Source organism: Strix aluco, chromosome 5 (assembly GCF_031877795.1).
Source record: "Strix aluco isolate bStrAlu1 chromosome 5, bStrAlu1.hap1, whole genome shotgun sequence".
Classification (NCBI taxonomy): Eukaryota; Metazoa; Chordata; class Aves; order Strigiformes; family Strigidae; genus Strix; species Strix aluco.
Window position 1 is genome coordinate 24,996,389 of NC_133935.1, and position 16,805 is coordinate 25,013,193.

Consider the following 16,805-nt stretch of genomic DNA (forward strand, 5'->3'; position numbering starts at 1 on the left):
GACATTGTGAGCACAGCTGTACCTAGTGAACTAAGCAGACCTTCACTGCTGTTAGACTTGAGTCTGTATATCTCTGTGGGCATGTTTGCCTAGGACTGGACTCCTACTCTGATTCTTATTGTTTTCTATGGTAGGCATACATGTGTGTGCAAAATATGGCATGAGTTAAGAAATCTGAATAACGCAAACTCTAACCTCTATTTTAAAGGCTTTTTAAACTTTTAATCTTTCTTGGGTATTTAATGAGTTCTCAGGTAGCTAGAATGGTATTTTTTTTAAATTGCTGTGGATGTTAACCTAAATATCACATAATGAATGAGATGTCAGCTTCATATGTCAAAGATACTGAGTTAATATCATACTGGGTTTATTTAAATTGCTAGCAATTACCTTTCTATCAGTGCTGTTAAAGATTCAGGAGTTAATGCTGTTGCTCCTTTGGTAAGGCAGAGCATTTTCTCCCACATGTTCCACATGTTAAGAGTTCTTACAAGATTTTACCCATATACAATTATTTTTTTCTTTATATTGCCTTGTTAAGGAAGACAGACATCATCCTTTAGCCTAGAGGCCTATCTCTGGGAATCCAAGTGGATCAGAAAGCTGTAACCAGGCTGGGGACAGGGTCCATTTGTCAGTGCCCCCAGAGCTCTGGGTAGTCTGGGTTTGGCTTGAGCATTTGTTGGCATACCTGACATTACCACCATGGAAACCTGCGTGCAAACAGGCAACAGTATGCATATTCTTACTATGCACTGTTGTGAGTTTGGAGTGCTAATTCAGATTCAGCTCAAGGGCAAGACTAGTACAACTTCCCTTTTAGTTTGTTTGTCTTAAAACTTCTGTCTTACATACGGATTTTTTTTTTTCTGCAGACTCCATCCAGAGTGCCATCTTGTAGGGCAGGTCTTTGGCACAGCTGCTGTGCAGCAGCAGAAGTGATGGGATCCCTGGGAAAAATGGGAGCTAGGAGTGTCCCTGTCAGGCAACTCCCCAGGCACTGAGTGCATCCTGGTGGTCTTGGGGAAAGAGGAGAAACTGGGAGCAAGACCTCATGACCTCTAGTGACAAAGGCCTGCTTTTGTCCACCCCAGCCCTTACCCTAGGAAAGGAGAGGTACTCCCATGTTTAAGACTGCTCGTCTAACCACCTGTCCCAGAAATTATGCGAGACCTAGGCAGTGACTCATCTGCCTGCACTGACTCACTGCTGTAGGTCCTGGCTGTGAAGCATGGGAGACAATGAAAAGATGGATCTTACTTGGTGAAATAAACTTTTGTAGCCTGGCTGGAAAGTTAAGGCACAGATACGTTTTTACATGGTGTGTCATGCATGCTACCTGCATACAAAAAAAATTTAGTGCCTGTCTCTGAAATGCTTTGCATGTAGAAGATGATGCACTTTTGTGAGGGAGAAAAGGGATGAATCATTTCTGTCCTGAAAACCAGTACTGATGACCTCTCAGGTTACAGTCCTGCCAGAAGTGTTGCATGAGAAACACTGCTACTGTTACTTTCCTTTGGAATTGCATTTGACTTTTGCAGCAGAACTAGTCACTCCTGTCTACTGTGTCAGCTGCAACTATTAAAGCATATACAGAAGCTTAAAGTGAATAGTAGTTATATGGGTCCTACTACCCTCATGGAGTGTAATTTAAACATCTGCCTCTTGAGAGTCTTAAAAAAAAAGTTAAATTACCTTGTTCCCATATTTCATTAGTTTAACCACCATTCATTGTAATGGAATCTGTGTTTGAATTACCAAATTACATCAATTGCAAACTAATGCTACAGTGGTTGGGCACATGACATGGACACTCAGATCCTGAGCTTGCTGAGAGCAGTGGCTGATCCAGGACACTGGCTGTAGTTAGCTCTTTAATATCTCACTGATCAAGCGATAACCAGTTCAAACCACTCATGACAGCTAGTTGCAGGCTATCAAAACATCAGCATTCTGGAGTCCATATATTTCCTTTTTTGTTCTTTCTCACTTTTAAAAACAAAAGGTGGTTTTGAAGGTGTTCATGTATTAATAGAACCTGTGATAAGTTTGTATGCTTAGGTAGCTGTTAGGTGTAAACTGTTAACCTTGATGCTGACCCTTTCTGCAAATGCAGTGTGCTTTATATATGTAAATATATACCTACTTCTGTTATAGCTTGTCATTTGCTGTCTTGCAAAACAGATACAAATTCTTGATTATTGTTTTGAGATGGTAATATTATATGGTCCATGTGGTGGACCATTATATGGTCAGTGGGTCAGCACAGAATATTAATGAGAAGTAGCTGGCCAGTGAATGGGGTGTAGAGGCGCCGTGCTTTCTCCAGCCCCTGAATTGCTGTTTTCTGAAGGGGGAACCATAGAACACAGCACTGCTGGTGCTTGTTTGGGACTGTCTGGATTGTTTTCTCTACCATTCTCATTAGTACAAGGCTTTGATAGAAGTATTCTAGTCGTACATGTTTTAAAAGAAAAGTTTGATTTTAGAAGTTGTAAGGGATCCACTGACAAGGCACATACCCACTGTGAACATCAGTACAATAACTAAAGCTGTGCCTTGAATTGTCTGCTTAACTGCTTGTCTAACTTCACCTGGAAATACTTCATAAATCAATGTGTTCAATATGCAGCTGGGAAAAAAACACTATGTTTTAATGAATGTCATGCATTGCTGGTGTGGGGCATATTACATAAATACAACAGTAACTAATTTTTAAAATTATATGGTTTGCATGAATGAGGTAGGACTGAGTTCTGCCAGGTACTGTATAAGCACAGTGTCTATTTTGGAAAGCTTCTGGACAATATACAAGACAAGAAGCAACATGCAGGTATTGAACTGTTCTTTGCTTTCTCCTTGTCAATGGTAGCACATCAAAACCAGCAGTTTGTTATAAGGATGCCTGTGTTCTGAAATATTCTATTAGTTTTGAATTAGCTCGTTCACCCTTTCATTTGTGAACTAATCCCTTCTAATGCAAGCAAACATCACAGTTGTGGTTCTCCAGGTATTGTTAATCTGAGTCATACATAGGCTGAACACACTAAACCTAGGTAATGATCTCAGATGAGGACAGCTTTGTTTAAGACCAATACTGAACTGCAGGTGTGGTGGTTGAACTGTGCAAGTATTACTTCTACAAAACACTTTATGTGGATCTTGAGTGCTAAGTTCATTATTTAGGACTGCATGTTGATTTGGAACACTAAGCTAAGATGGAAATAGTTCTTGGCAGGTGCTTTGGTTAATTCCTTAATTCACTTGTAGTCAAGATTGTTAGCTTTATTATCCTCCCCCCCTTCTTTTTTTTTTTCCTCTTACATTTCTTTTAAGTAGTGCATTTAATAGCAAAGTAAATAGAAGTTGCATGCTCATCACTTCCTAGTGGTACCTACTCTTGTTTACAATTTCAAGACTTTTTTGAACTTGGCTGTTTCTGATGCAACAAGAACGTTAGTAGAATTGCCATGATTACAAGCTGAAAGCTTTTAAGATTAACAAAATAGAGTGCTAAAGTGCATACTTTGTCCTGGGTTCTGTGGTATGTTTTTACTACTTTTTTCTTCTCTGGGATTTTATTGTTAGTATGCTATGGCAAACAGTACTAGGTTTATTTTTCCTATAATAACACTAATGCCTACTACAAACCATGAATCTTCATGGATCAATGAACAATATTGTGGGTTGGCAAAAATCTCTGATCTTGTATCTTGGTGTAGTAAACTTGTTTCTAAAGTACTTATTGTAATAAACTTTAAATCTGTTTCTGAGAGTGTTGGCCAAGCATGTTGGTATGCTGATAGATTATTTTTGTTGTTGTTGTTCCTCTTTTTTTTCCCAGTGCTTTACCTCAGGTCATTTATTTATAAGGCATTTGGGGTGGTGGATTGATGTTCCCATGCTGCTTGCCTTGTTTTGCCAACTTATATCAGTCAAATCTTCATGTACTCTTTCAGCTCTTGTTCCTAACTTGGAAGTGAACATGGACATTTTGGTCTCTTATTTGGCCAGCCAACTACCACTGGTATGACCCATGAGCCAAAGTAGCCTGTTCTCTAGGCGGTGCCTGTGCAGCTCGTTGTTGTTGTTGTTCTTTGCATCATGAGCTAGTTGTGAGAAAGTGAGATCAGAGGAACCATTTCCAACACAGTAGCTATATTCCAGGGGGCTCTTTATAAGGCTGGTCTGACAATATCAGATTTTCAGGGGCCACATAGTGTGTTAATCACCATAGTGGAGCTTGTCTCCTACAAATTCGAGGTGGCGAGTCTGTGCGAGTGTTGTGGTTGGAGGCTGGAGGCAGATCTCCAGCCTGAGATTAGTGTATTTTTGTTCTTTTGGGAAAAGCGCAGTGGTTGGGTGGGTGGTGTAGGGAAAGAAAATGCATCAGATAACTGATAACTACATTTACTCCAACTCTTCCACTCCGTAGTTGCATGTATGACAGGTATTTTAGGCATTTATGTGCTGAAATAAATCCTCATTTGAATGATGATCTGTCACAGAAGTGGATATATGTAATACATTAAAATAGTTAATGATGTTTTTAAAGTTAATTGCAATTGTGGAGCTGTTCAGAAATTGATCAGGATTACACGCTTTAAAAACAGTTGATCTTTCACATCTTTGTGTGAACAACATTGTGGCTTTTAAGTGAAATCACTTTCATGATAAGGGAAAACTCTCTTCTGCATTTGACGAATGCTGTATCTCAGAGTAGTAAGAGTGTTTAGAAAAAGTTAAAATAGTGGAAAACCTCAAACGCTTTATTCTTGTAGCATTGAAAGCATCCCGTAAGGGGTGTCAGAGGAAAAAGACTGCTAAGCTGAGTTTAAGTGTTCAGTAGTAGCACAAATGAAGCCATAAACATAAGTTGTACTTCCTCCTAACCTAAAAGTAAACCATATGGCATTAATTGTATATCTATCTGTCAGTATAGAGGTCAGAAAACATCACAACAGTTATCAAAGGACTCAGGCTTCTTCCTGAAGGCTGTGTACCCCGGGGGGGGCGGGTTGCGAGCTGCTGTTACAGATGAGGAATCTGTGCAGGGTAGCCCATGTTGCTCATTTCAGTCTGCACAGCCTCTGCCACGCTCATCCCTCTGTTCTGCGCTGTGAAGGTTTGTCACATTGGCAGCGCTGCCACAGGCCATGTGAGCTGGCATAATGCTGCTGTGACCCCGAGCTGGCCTTCCCCAGCGTCTGAACTGGGGGGGTGCGAGATGGTGAACTAAGGTTCAGTCAGTCATTAACACTTGCCTCTGCCTGATGATACAGTTTAAAAGCAAACACACTGTCTCCAAATTTTGGTTTTTCTATATGGCTGTATGAAAGATGTGAAACTATTCTTGTTTTCTTCCTCTAAAGACATATATTTGATGTATTTCTTTGCTAGATATCAGCATTGCTAGGTCACTTGCTTTGATTTCAGTGACTTCAAATCTGAAAAAATCCCTGGAGTCGTGCAGTTTGTTGTGTGTGCGATGTACATCAGTACTTGCTTGTTCAGTTACTGCTGTGCTGGGGGAGGATTTTCCTGAGATAATTTACAATTGAAATAAGTAACGTGTAGAGGCCATGCTCAGCTCAGTAAATGAAGGAGCATTTACTGTAACTCGACAAAATGCACTGAGAGCACCGAGCGCCTCCTGCGCTCCCCTCCTCACTCGCCACACGCCTGCCCGCACACACGCCTGCCCGCACACACGCCTGCCCGCACACACGCCTGCCCGCACACACGCCTGCCCGCACACACGCCTGCCCGCACACACGCCTGCCCGCACACACGCCTGCCCGCACACACGCCTGCCCGCACACACGCCTGCCCGCACACACGCCTGCCCGCACACACGCCTGCCCGCACACACGCCTGCCCGCACACACGCCTGCCCGCACCCCCGCCATTGCCGCCGAGCGGCCGCCAGGGAGCAGCCGCGGCCCTCGCCGGCCCCGCCTGGCGCCCGACGCTCGCGCTGTCCGACAGCGCCCCCTGGCGCCCGCCGCGCTCACGGCTGCGCTTGACTTGCAGGTCGCACCGGGAGGTACACGCTGATCGAGAAATGGCGGGAGACGGAGAGGCACCTGGCACCTCACGAAAACCCCATCGTGTCGCTGAACAAGTGGGGGCAGTACGCGAGCGACGTGCAGCTGATCCTGCGCCGCACCGGGCCCTCTCTGAGCGAGCGTCCGACTTCGGACAGTGTGGCTCGCATCCCGGAGAGGACTCTGTACCGGCAAAGCCTGCCTCCCCTGGCCAAGCTGCGGCCTCCCAGCGACAAATCAATGAAGAGGAGGGAGCCAAAAAGGAAATCCCTCACCTTCACCGGGGGGGCCAAAGGGTTAATGGACATCTTTGGGAAAAGCAAGGAATCGGAGTTCAAGCAAAAGGTGCTCAACAACTGTAAAACAACAGCAGATGAGTTGAAGAAACTGATCCACCTCCAGACAGAGAAACTTCAGTGCATTGAGAAACAGCTGGAGTCCAACGAAGCTGAGATCCGCTACTGGGAGCAAAAGTATAACTCCAGCCTGGAAGAAGAAATCCTCAAGCTAGAGCAGAAGATCAAAAGGAACGAAGTGGAGATTGAAGAGGAAGAGTTCTGGGAAAATGAGCTGCAGATTGAACAGGAGAATGAAAAGCAGCTAAAGGAGCAGCTGCAGGAGATGAGACAGAGGATCCTGGACTGCGAGAGCAAGCTTAAGGACTACATGTCTCAGATCCACAACATGGAAAGTGGTCTTGAGGCAGAGAAATTGCAACGGGAAGTTCAAGAGTCCCAAGTGAATGAAGAAGAGGTCAAGGAAAAGATCGAGAAGGTGAAGGGTGAAATTGATATTCAGGGCCAGCAGAGTCTGAGACTGGAAAATGGCATTAAAGCTGTAGAAAGGTCTTTGGGCCAAGCTGCCAAACGGTTACAGGTAAGAATGTCTTTTTTTATCCATAGCTAAAGAAAAGTTAAAGGCATGACTGTCATGAGTTTTTCTTACACAGATTTGGAGCCCGTGAAAGAAAGCATGAGAAAGTTCCCACAGTGAATTGGGGTAAAAGGAAGAAAGCTTGTTTTCATTTTCAAATTATATTTCAGATTTTTTTTGAAGAGCAGATAATTTTCATTTCACCTGTGTGTATTTTGCTCATTCAAACCATCTGAAAAGAAAAACAATAGTTAGTTCTTTTTCTCAAGATAAACGAGCAGATGTTTTGGTGGGTATGTTCCTGGCCATTCAGAAGGCCAGGGTGGCCTGCAGGGTTAGTGCTGAGTACCACAACACCTCTCGTTTACGTGCTGGCTCAGTTTTTTTCCCATCAGTTACAGCTTTGGTTTCCTACCATTCCCTGACTACCTGGTGACCTCTGAGAAATCACTCAAAGTGTGTATTTACCATGCAGTGGTCCATGATAGAGAAACACCAGAGCTAATATCAGCCAAGCGAGCTGAGGGCAGTATGGCTCCACCCATGGCAATGCATCTAGCCCTCTCGCTCTGCTGAGAGAGGGTGCTCACTAGCTCCAGTGAGGTACTGCTCTGCTAGTGGGTCTGGGCTCTTTTACACCTCAGACAAATAATATCTCCTGCATGAACAATAGCACATTTAGAGCTAGTGGGAATTGTTGTACTGCTGGGTGCTCAATGGGACCATAGTGCTATTTGCCTAACACCTTTAAAAGTATTAGTCTTCAAACCCTTGTTGATTTGGGGTTAGATATCTTGAGGATTTAGGTAGATCTTGGCAGCTCAGTGCTTAATATTGTTAAATTTCAGGGAAATTTGCACCATCATACCCTCTTTTGAGGCTAAACTTGTGATTCTTGATAGGTTTGTCTGCCACTGAAGTAGAATAATTAAAAAGAACAGTCCAAAAGCACCACCTGGATAGATGGATGTAGAGCTAAAATAACTGTTAGCTTACAGGGCATTTGTTTTAAAGAACGACATCTCCCTTTTCCTGTCTGACTTGCTGGTGTTCAGGATTTTATTTTCTCTGCACCTCAGGCGTTTGTGGCACATGTCAGAAGAGAATCCAGTCTCTGCTTCCTTGCTAAAGTTAATGATATCACCTGGAACTTCACAGAACATGAAAGAATAAATGTAAATGGAAATCCAGCTCCTAGCTGGATGAGGTGAAGGAAAAATTGTGGCTCCTGGGATTTTAATGTGCCACATAAGGTAGAATGCATCAGTTTGAGTTGCGATTCTTGCTGTATTCCTGGGATTCACAGTTACTACATTCCACAGTGCTGCAGTTGCAGTAAGGTGATTCTGCTGTGACTATGTAAAGAGATTTTGCATCCTCACTCCTGAGTACCTAGAACTATGTTAGTATAAGCTGGTTTTACTAAATGAGGAGGGAAAAAGAATATAAGCTTTTCATACAAAGCAAAATGGATGAAAACTGTAAGCAGCTTTGGCCATACTTATCTATCCTAAGTTTCCAGACAGGCTGCACTTAAGGATTTGTGCTAACAGAAAGCATCAAGTCCTCTTTATATATTTTACCTATCCTCAGTAACACTCAGTGAGGCTATGATTGAGTTCAAAATCTTTCTCGCTTTGTTTTTTTCATAGACTAGGCTTTCACTTTCTCAGGAAAGTTCCCATTAAATTCAGCTCTTCGAAACTTGTTCTAAACCTAAAGCTGCACTAATCTGGAAGTCTAGGAGAAAATAAACTCAGGTCTGCATTACACAGTTTTGGGGGGAGGAAACAGAGAAATATTTTCTTGCATGCTGAAAGTTAAATACTAATATTCAAAGAACTGCTGATTTGAAACTAGAAAAGTTGAGCATGGGTGTTTTTATAGACCTTTCAGTAAGGAAGGAAAGAATTTAAGTGATTTTAAGTGATAAGAACAGGAAGGTGGCTTTTTTTTTAGTAGTATGTGAGGAATTTCTAGTAACTTGTCCTACCTCTTTTACTCCTTTTCTCTAGCCACCTCAGTAACATACTTTCCAACAATATGAGGCTATGTTCAGTTAAGGATCAAATACAGCACTCTGCTCCCCTTGTTTCTAGAGAAAGATTTTAAATGCAAAAAAACCCAAAAACCAAAAACTCAAAATCCCACCCTTCTTCAGGTGAAAGATCTCACTAAAGTTTCACAATTAGATACTAAATTTCAGAGCTTAAACCAGTAGGATTTGGGGTGGTACTTAACATTTTTTACATTATTTCCTGTGAAAGTTGAGAAGTGTTAAGAACAAGTTATTTATTTTGTTAGTTCCGCTAACATGCATATTTCAGTGATTCAGGTTTCAAAAAAAAAAAACTTTAATTGCCTTCAGTGACAACTTTGTTACAATATTATAAAACACAGAGCTGTAGAATTAACAGTGTAGTAAGTAAAGACAGTTGAGAATTTCCTGTGTCCCAAGTGCCCCATTGTAGAGTCTAATGGGCGCAAAATAAGTTGGAGAATTTTTCTGTAGAATTGTCTTAAAATTTGGACATGGCCTGGTTTCCATTTCTCAGTCCAGTTTCTCCAAAAGCTTGTAGCCAACGAATGGAAACACAAGTCTAGAGTGGAAAGCTGAGACCAACCACGTCATATGCATTGACTGAATAGGTCAAACCAGCACATTAGTGACAAAGCAATTGACATTTAAAAGGTCCTGCTTTGTGTTAATTTTCTTACTAACCGTTGAATTCAGTCTCAACTGTGGCCTTATTGCAAGTTTAAAGTGAATAAGGGCTGTGCTGTTAGGGACTGCTTCTAGAGCAGATCCAAAAAACTAGTGGAAGTTCATGTACGATTCTGCTTACACAAGATAATTAGGGAAAAGGAGGTTGACCCAACCTCCACCTCTTGCCAAAATGAAGACGTAGCACTGCACAGAAATGCCCACGGACGTGCTGCCTGGCCCATGCCCTGTGTGTCCAGATAGGTGAAGCCCATCCTGGTTGTGGAAGGCACCGCATGCAGCTGTCTGCTAATGAAGCTGAAGTTGTGTAGGTGTGGAAATAATTGTAGTCTTAAGACTGTTGTAATCTATCGGAGCTGTAGGTTTTGCATATCATGCCAGAATTACAGAGCCTTGAGGAATATCCTAAATTACCATCTTCTGTGCTTGTTGAAGGGGTGGTGAACCAGCCAGGATTTGGCCTCATTGCACAAAGCACAGTAAGCTTGCAGAGTGAGAGAGTTCTGTCCATAAAAATTTACCTTCTAAATAGAAAACACAAAGAACAAGAAGAGAAAGTAATTACTCTCCTTTTAGGAACAGAAGAACTAAATGACCTGTCCAAGTCATGCTGGACACTTCTGGCAGAGCTAAGTTTTGGTGCCAGACTGATGCTTAGTTAATGTATTTTTTTCAGAGTGCTCACTATTACCTTTATTTGCTCGCATCTGTTGTGCCAAAATTTTTCTCAGGTGATATGAGAAACATCTGCTAGTCACCCAAGAAGAAATATAAACAGACCAGTAGTAACCCCTAATAAGTAATAGTGAGTGTTGATTAGCTTTCTAAATTACAAGATTTAAATACCTTTCAACTCTTACATTTGCATTTGAACTGAAAAATCAGAGGCTTTCTCATCAAAAGGAGAAGTATTAGTTGTCCAATTGCAAATAGTCTTGAAGTGCTGCTTTATGCTTGCTGCTGCTCAGCAGATGTTTTCTTTTTCCTGGCAGGATGGGGAGCAAGAATTGGAGCAACTGACAAAGGAGCTGCGACAGGTTAATCTCCAACAGTTCATCCAGCAAACGGGAACAAAGGTCACAGTGCTACCAGCAGACCCTGTTGAGGTGGAGGCCACGCATGTGGAGCTTGAGAGAGGTGCAGTGGTCAGAATGCTTTTGATGGGCAGGAGGAGGAGATGGCAAAGCATTTACCTGCTGCATTAATGCTAGCACTCATACATGAAGTGAATGGTCTGTTAGCAAATGAGTTAGCAAAATATTAAGAAAGCACAATGTCAAATATTTCTTTTCATTCCAAGGGTTTAGCAAGCTATAAATAAAGCGCAGTATGTAGATAACTTCTCTCCCACTGGGCCTAGGCGTGTGTTTGTTGCATCAGTAATCCATTAGGTCAGTAACTTTCAAGTGTGGTCGCCATGGCTGCAGACGTGTAAGCTGGCACGCAATCTGATTGCTGTTCATCTGGGTTCTTCCTCTTCTGGAGGGATGTGTTGTCAAAGTAGAAAAAGAAATGTGTCTGGATCTCAGGAAATCCCACACAGCAGCCGCATGGGAATAGCAGCTAATCCAGCTGGGCTGCCAGCCATCCAGAAGTCCTGCGCAGATGGCTGCTACAGTGTGTGCAAATTGACTATGCCCCTTGTGAGATCTGCACATGCCCACTTCTCAATTCAGAATTACCTACACAGGAGTTGTGGGAGCACTTTGGGTGAGGATCAGAACTGTGGCACAATCAGAAGCTCCTTTGCTGTGGTGTGCTTTATCCAGTACCCTGCTTGCAAGGGGCCTGTTTCTCTCAGCATTCTCCTTAGCTGGTTCTGTCCCTCCTCTTAGAAAACTTTCTAACCAAAAGGCATTGGGAGGGTGGGGAGAGAAGAAAAGACAATCAAGCCTTAAATGTCAGTACTTGTATGAACTTTCTCTTAAGTGGGCAGGAAGTTGAAGCTTTGAGTTATATATAGGTACTCTTTCTGCATATTACTGTATAAATGTACTGCATGTATCTGTGTGCATGTTCTTTGTGGGAGGGTAATTATATTGCGTAAGTATATCTTTCTGCTCTGAAATGAGTAGGAAGTGTGCACCTTAGATTTCATCACTTCCTAGTCAGGCATTTGAATTTTTTGTTGTATGTGGTATTCTGTATTGCACTAAGCGCACGCTGCACTGAGCAGGAAGAAGAGAGGTGTTCTACAAACATCACCCCTGATGATGACATTTCTAACTGCTCTTTTTCTTGTGCAGAACCAACATTTCAGTCTGGGTCACTGAAGCGCCCTGGCTCATCAAGGCAACTCCCCAGTAACCTTCGGATTCTACAGAATCCCCTGTCATCTGGTTTTAACCCGGAGGGCATTTATGTATGACAGTACATACCTCTTCTGGAGAGGACCTAGCAAGGTACCCTGGACAAGATACACTTTTGTTTTATTCTGCCAATGATGAATGGAAGAAGATTTTTTTTGTTTGTTTGTTAAGCCACCATATTATTTTTACTTCTTCCTCCAACACACTACTTGGAGCCATACCCTGTGCACTGATGCTAAAGAGACAGAGGAGCTGTCTCGATTCATAATTAGCAAGGATGACCTTGCTGTCAACACAGCTAGAGTGCAAAAACCTTCATTCGTTTTTGCCACTTCAGAAGTATTTGGGAAAGTATTGTTCCTTGTGTAGGCATAAATAAAAGACTGAGGGTGAAGGAAACTACGTATGCAACTTATCTGACGTTTAATTTATTCCCTTTAATCAATGGACGTGTGAATGTTGACCTCTTATATTTTTATTTTTAACTTGTGAATAATCACGTATGGCTGTATGTCAGTCTGAAAAGGTGACTTTAATTTGCGTGTACAAACATCCACCATTTGATCAAGTACAACAACTTGCAATGCAGAATTCTGTGGCGTGCTGAACCATTAAAATGGTTTCCCACCACTGACTTTGTTAATTTCTGTTGTGGGTCATAATATGTCATGTTCCATCCATTGCTACCTTTTAAGGCTTGAAAAGTGAGCTTGTGGGATTTACTTGCTGTTGAATCTGCCTTGAATGAAGCACCTAGTGTTCAAAAGATTTATGGAATTTAAACCTTGGCTTGGTAAAAATATTTCCAGAATATGATTGAGGATGCACTAGTTAGATGATATTTTATTATATAGAATGTATATTTTAAATATTTTGCCACATTGTATATGCCTTTTGAGAAAAGGACAATGTAAGAAGTTGTCTTCATATGTCTTACCAAAAGAGAGTAGGAGGCTTTCACTGTGTGTGATTTTGTACTTTATTTTTTCCACTAGCCATTACAGTGTTCTTGTTTTGCAGTAAATCTTGCTGTTGGAGGAGAAAAAAAAAAACCAAACAAACAAAACCCAACAAAACAAATGAGCAATCCTCTTACAGCCTTCCAGAATTCACTTGAGGTTTGTGGAGGGAAGAAACCTGACAGTCCCATGAAGTCAACAGCAGAGCATCTGCTGACTTGAGTGGGGCCAGGATTTCGTTCCAGGTCCCCAGTGTTCAATGGTAGATGTTTAGCCCCTTTGTAAGACGTGTTGCTGCTCAGTTGCTTACAGAATATAAAGCTTACAAACAGGAAATTCACACATTTGGTAGTTATTTTTTACAAAACATTTGAAAAGAGAACATTATTGTATCTTGATGTCACTTTAATGCAATCAGAGCTAAGCAAGGATTAGACAAAATGGCTTCCATGCCAAAAGATGCTACCAAGTAGCATGATGGTTACAGGCCTTGAAATTAGACTGCTAAAGTGGACATCAAGTTTGTAGAGAAAGTGACTGGCATCAGTGGGACACTATATATGTCATGAGGCTGGCCTCATGGATAAGTTAGAGAAGGGGGATGGGCCTTACCTATTTGCATTTGGATTTCCTGTTCTAACAGCAACTCATACTGTCATCTCCACCTTTGAGATCCCCTTGACCTGAGAGGGGTCACCATGCTTTCACTGCAGTATTGAATACCTGGACTTCAGTCAGTGGCAAAATGACAGAACTCCTGATGTCTTTGGTAGCGTCAGGATTTTACCACTGGTAAGAAACTCCAAGCTTTTTGCCATAGAAAGTACTTAAGAATTCTTAACTCCTAGCATCCGTCTGTGTTGATTTACTGATGTGCAGATAAATGTTAATTTGTTTTTTTTAAAAGAGATCTTCCTTACAAATGGAAGTTTTATAAGATACAGTAGAAGATGAAGGACTCTTGAGTGTTTAATGCATTTTTTTCTTTCCAGTTATTAATGGATTCATATATTCCATATATTCTAAAAATGCTGCTGTATTTAGACAACAGATAAGGCTGTGACTATATAAAGGGCCTTTTCAAATGGACTCTGAATTTTTTTGCTGTTTAACTTATCGGGTCTTTTTTTTTTTTTTTCTTCTCCCCTTGTGAGCAAACTGGAAAATGAGATGTTCCTACCTGAGGAATCTTTGCAGTGCTCACAGATTTTACTGTTAGTTTATCACAATTTTGTGCTCATGTTTACTGTGCTCGTAACTTTGTATTAAAAAAAAAAAAAGAATGTGTGTGTATATATATATTAAAAAAAGGTGTAAAATATACGTAGTTTGGGGACAATATCTGTCCAAGGTACTTGAGCATATATGCCTTACATTCTGGGTTCAATTTACAGAAATAAAATGGCCCTGTCCAGTGGATATCTTGCATCTTCAGCACCTCTTGATGTTAGAGAACTGAGGCACTCAGCACCTTGCGAAGTCTGGCCCAGATTATGCTGCATGGGAGTGGTGAGGAAACACAAGGAAGAGCCTGTGGCAATTTCAGTCTTCTACTGAGATGAAGTATTTTTGAGGCAGATTGGCATACTTACCCAGCTAATGTTTTTGTCATACTTTGTGTCTGGTTCATCTCCCACAGATGTCAGTTTGAGCTGAATTAGGCTCTTGTATCATAAAAACTGCTCTCTTTCTCTGCCAGGTTGTTCTTTAAGATGGAGAGAGGAGGAAAAGGATTAAAAGGAAGTATAAGAGCAGCTTTTGAGGGCTTGAGTTATGGCTTTGTAATAGAATCAAGGAAGGAATTTGCCATTTAAGTTAAAAAATAGCACCTGCTGGCTGCAGCAGCTGTTTGACAGAGGGGCCAGCCTGGAGCTGGCTCAGGAGTGGCCACTGCATCACCACTGAGTGGACCCTCCTTGTCAGGGCTTTGGCATATGTCAAGGTGATCTGAAAAACGTTTACAACTTCAGCCACTGTTGTGACAAAGGAGAGGCTTTGGTATCCAAACTTGTCATTTGTGAGACGCTGACAAATTCCCTTGCCCCCCACCATACTCCTCTTGCTTATTGAATTTCACCCAGGCTAAAGTTCTGTAGCATTTTCACCCTCTCTGTAAATAAACCAAAAAGAAATGGCATGCCCTTGCATTAAATGTGAATTGAACAATGTATTACAGTGATTAAAATTCCTCACATTATGGTGTTAAGAGCTTTGCTTCTGATCAACTGCAGAACCTCACTCTTTCTTTACAAATGTAGAAAAACTCTTTTCAAAAGTGTTTCAAACCTGCTTATGGGGCATTAGCAGAAAGGAGGCTACACATACTAATTTTAACAAAGTGCCATACTATTTACTGGGCAGCATGATAAAAATGGGGTTTTTTGCTTGCATTAAATAGTCGAATACACAAGCACTGTTTTCCAGTGCACAGGGAATTTATATGGAGAACTCCTGTAATTTATTACTAATGGAAATTAACTGTGTTGCCTCTCTCATCCATGAGGATACAGTTTATTTTTGCTGGTGATGCTATGTTGTAGGATGGGGAGGTTGACCGTTTGAAAAGCCAGTGTGTTAAGGCAAAGGTAAATGTTCTGAATGCCCAAGTGAGGGAGAAACCCAAGTCCCACTCTGAAAAGTCAGCTAGGAACCTATCTCCTGTTATCTTTCAGTGGGACTTAGTTTCCCAAGTGCCTGAATTGCTTCTGGAAATGGTATGTTAGCTTTGAGATTACTTGCTTTTCTAGACCCTAGCAAATTGGAAGGAAGCTCTTGAAGAGAACTACCCACTAGTATTAGCAATATGCAAACATGATTTCATTGTGAAGTAAGAGGGGAAAGATGCTACAGTGAAATAAAAATCACCTCTTGGGGCAATAATTGCCTTGGTTTTAGCATGAAGAGTATTGCATCATTTTAGTGAACTGGGATCATATAAGCAAAAAAAAAGATCTTGTAATTTTTAGTGAGTTATCTTGAAGCATATAAATTCCTGATGTGCATTAACTTGAGTGAATTGGGCCTTAATGATCCATGTAAATAACAAAACTGTATTCAGATATTTTTTCCAGAAAATAGTCTCTAATGGTCTGTACTGTATTAAAATAAGTGTCAAAGTGTTACTTTTATATTACACCTTTTTTTTTTTTTAAAGAACATTGAAACATGCATGTTTACTCTATTTGCTACAGTATTTTAATGTTTTGGATGAAGGCCATCGGTTGTATGGAGATGACAAAACAATCATTCTGTCTATTTATTCAGTATTGCTGCTTGAAGTTTTCAAAATAAAGCTTTCAATGCCAATGTAGTGACTGATTGAAAGCTGTTCTAGCTCTCTTCAGGTGTTTTTTTCTATGTTTATAGAAATCTAAATAAGTGAAACTTGGTATATAAACTGATACACCAGCAAAGAATTATTGCAATAATACAGTGGGGAGGGGTTGGGGGTAAGTATGTGTAGTATATACATAAAGCTATACATGCAGCGAATGCATTTAGGTCTCAAGTAAATGGAGTGCTGAAGAATGTTCGAATCCTTTGTGGCCTTGCAGGCAACTTACACGTGCAATCAAATACTGGTTAGTGCTTCATGCCAGCGTGTGGTGCTTGTGAGGGGCAGAACAAGCAGAGGTGGTCACAAAGGATCGACTCCAAGGCCTTTGAACCAAATGGAAATTAAGCACATTCGTGAGTAATCCATAAATGTGTTTCTGAATTGGGCCTAAAAGCATGTTCCGATACAAAAATCTTTCAGTTGCAGCAAGGGTGCCTTGTTTCGAATGTAGCTGGTACCTCTGAAAATTTGAGTAGTCGTGAGATGAATCGAGTATTCCTGCTCTATTTGTAAAAGGTGTCAAAATACAGACAATGTTCACCCTCATGATCA

General features: G+C 41.3%; 1 protein-coding gene across 5 annotated transcripts in view; it reads left to right on the forward strand.

The window, feature by feature from the left end:
• The window catches only part of RASSF8 (Ras association domain family member 8), a 91,367-nt gene extending 75,145 nt beyond the window's left edge, over nt 1–16,222 (forward strand). For 3 of the 5 annotated variants that reach the window (XM_074826445.1, XM_074826444.1, XM_074826446.1), the window contains 3 exons: nt 6,037–6,926; nt 10,641–10,785; nt 11,895–16,222. In XM_074826445.1, coding sequence (XP_074682546.1) covers nt 6,037–6,926; nt 10,641–10,785; nt 11,895–12,016 — 1,157 coding nt within the window. In that variant the 3' untranslated portion in view covers nt 12,017–16,222. The remainder of the gene's footprint in view (nt 1–6,036; nt 6,927–10,640; nt 10,786–11,894) is intronic. The other 2 variants (XR_012623502.1, XM_074826447.1) reach the window with 2 other exon arrangements.
• The last annotated feature ends 583 nt before the right edge of the window (nt 16,223–16,805 follow it).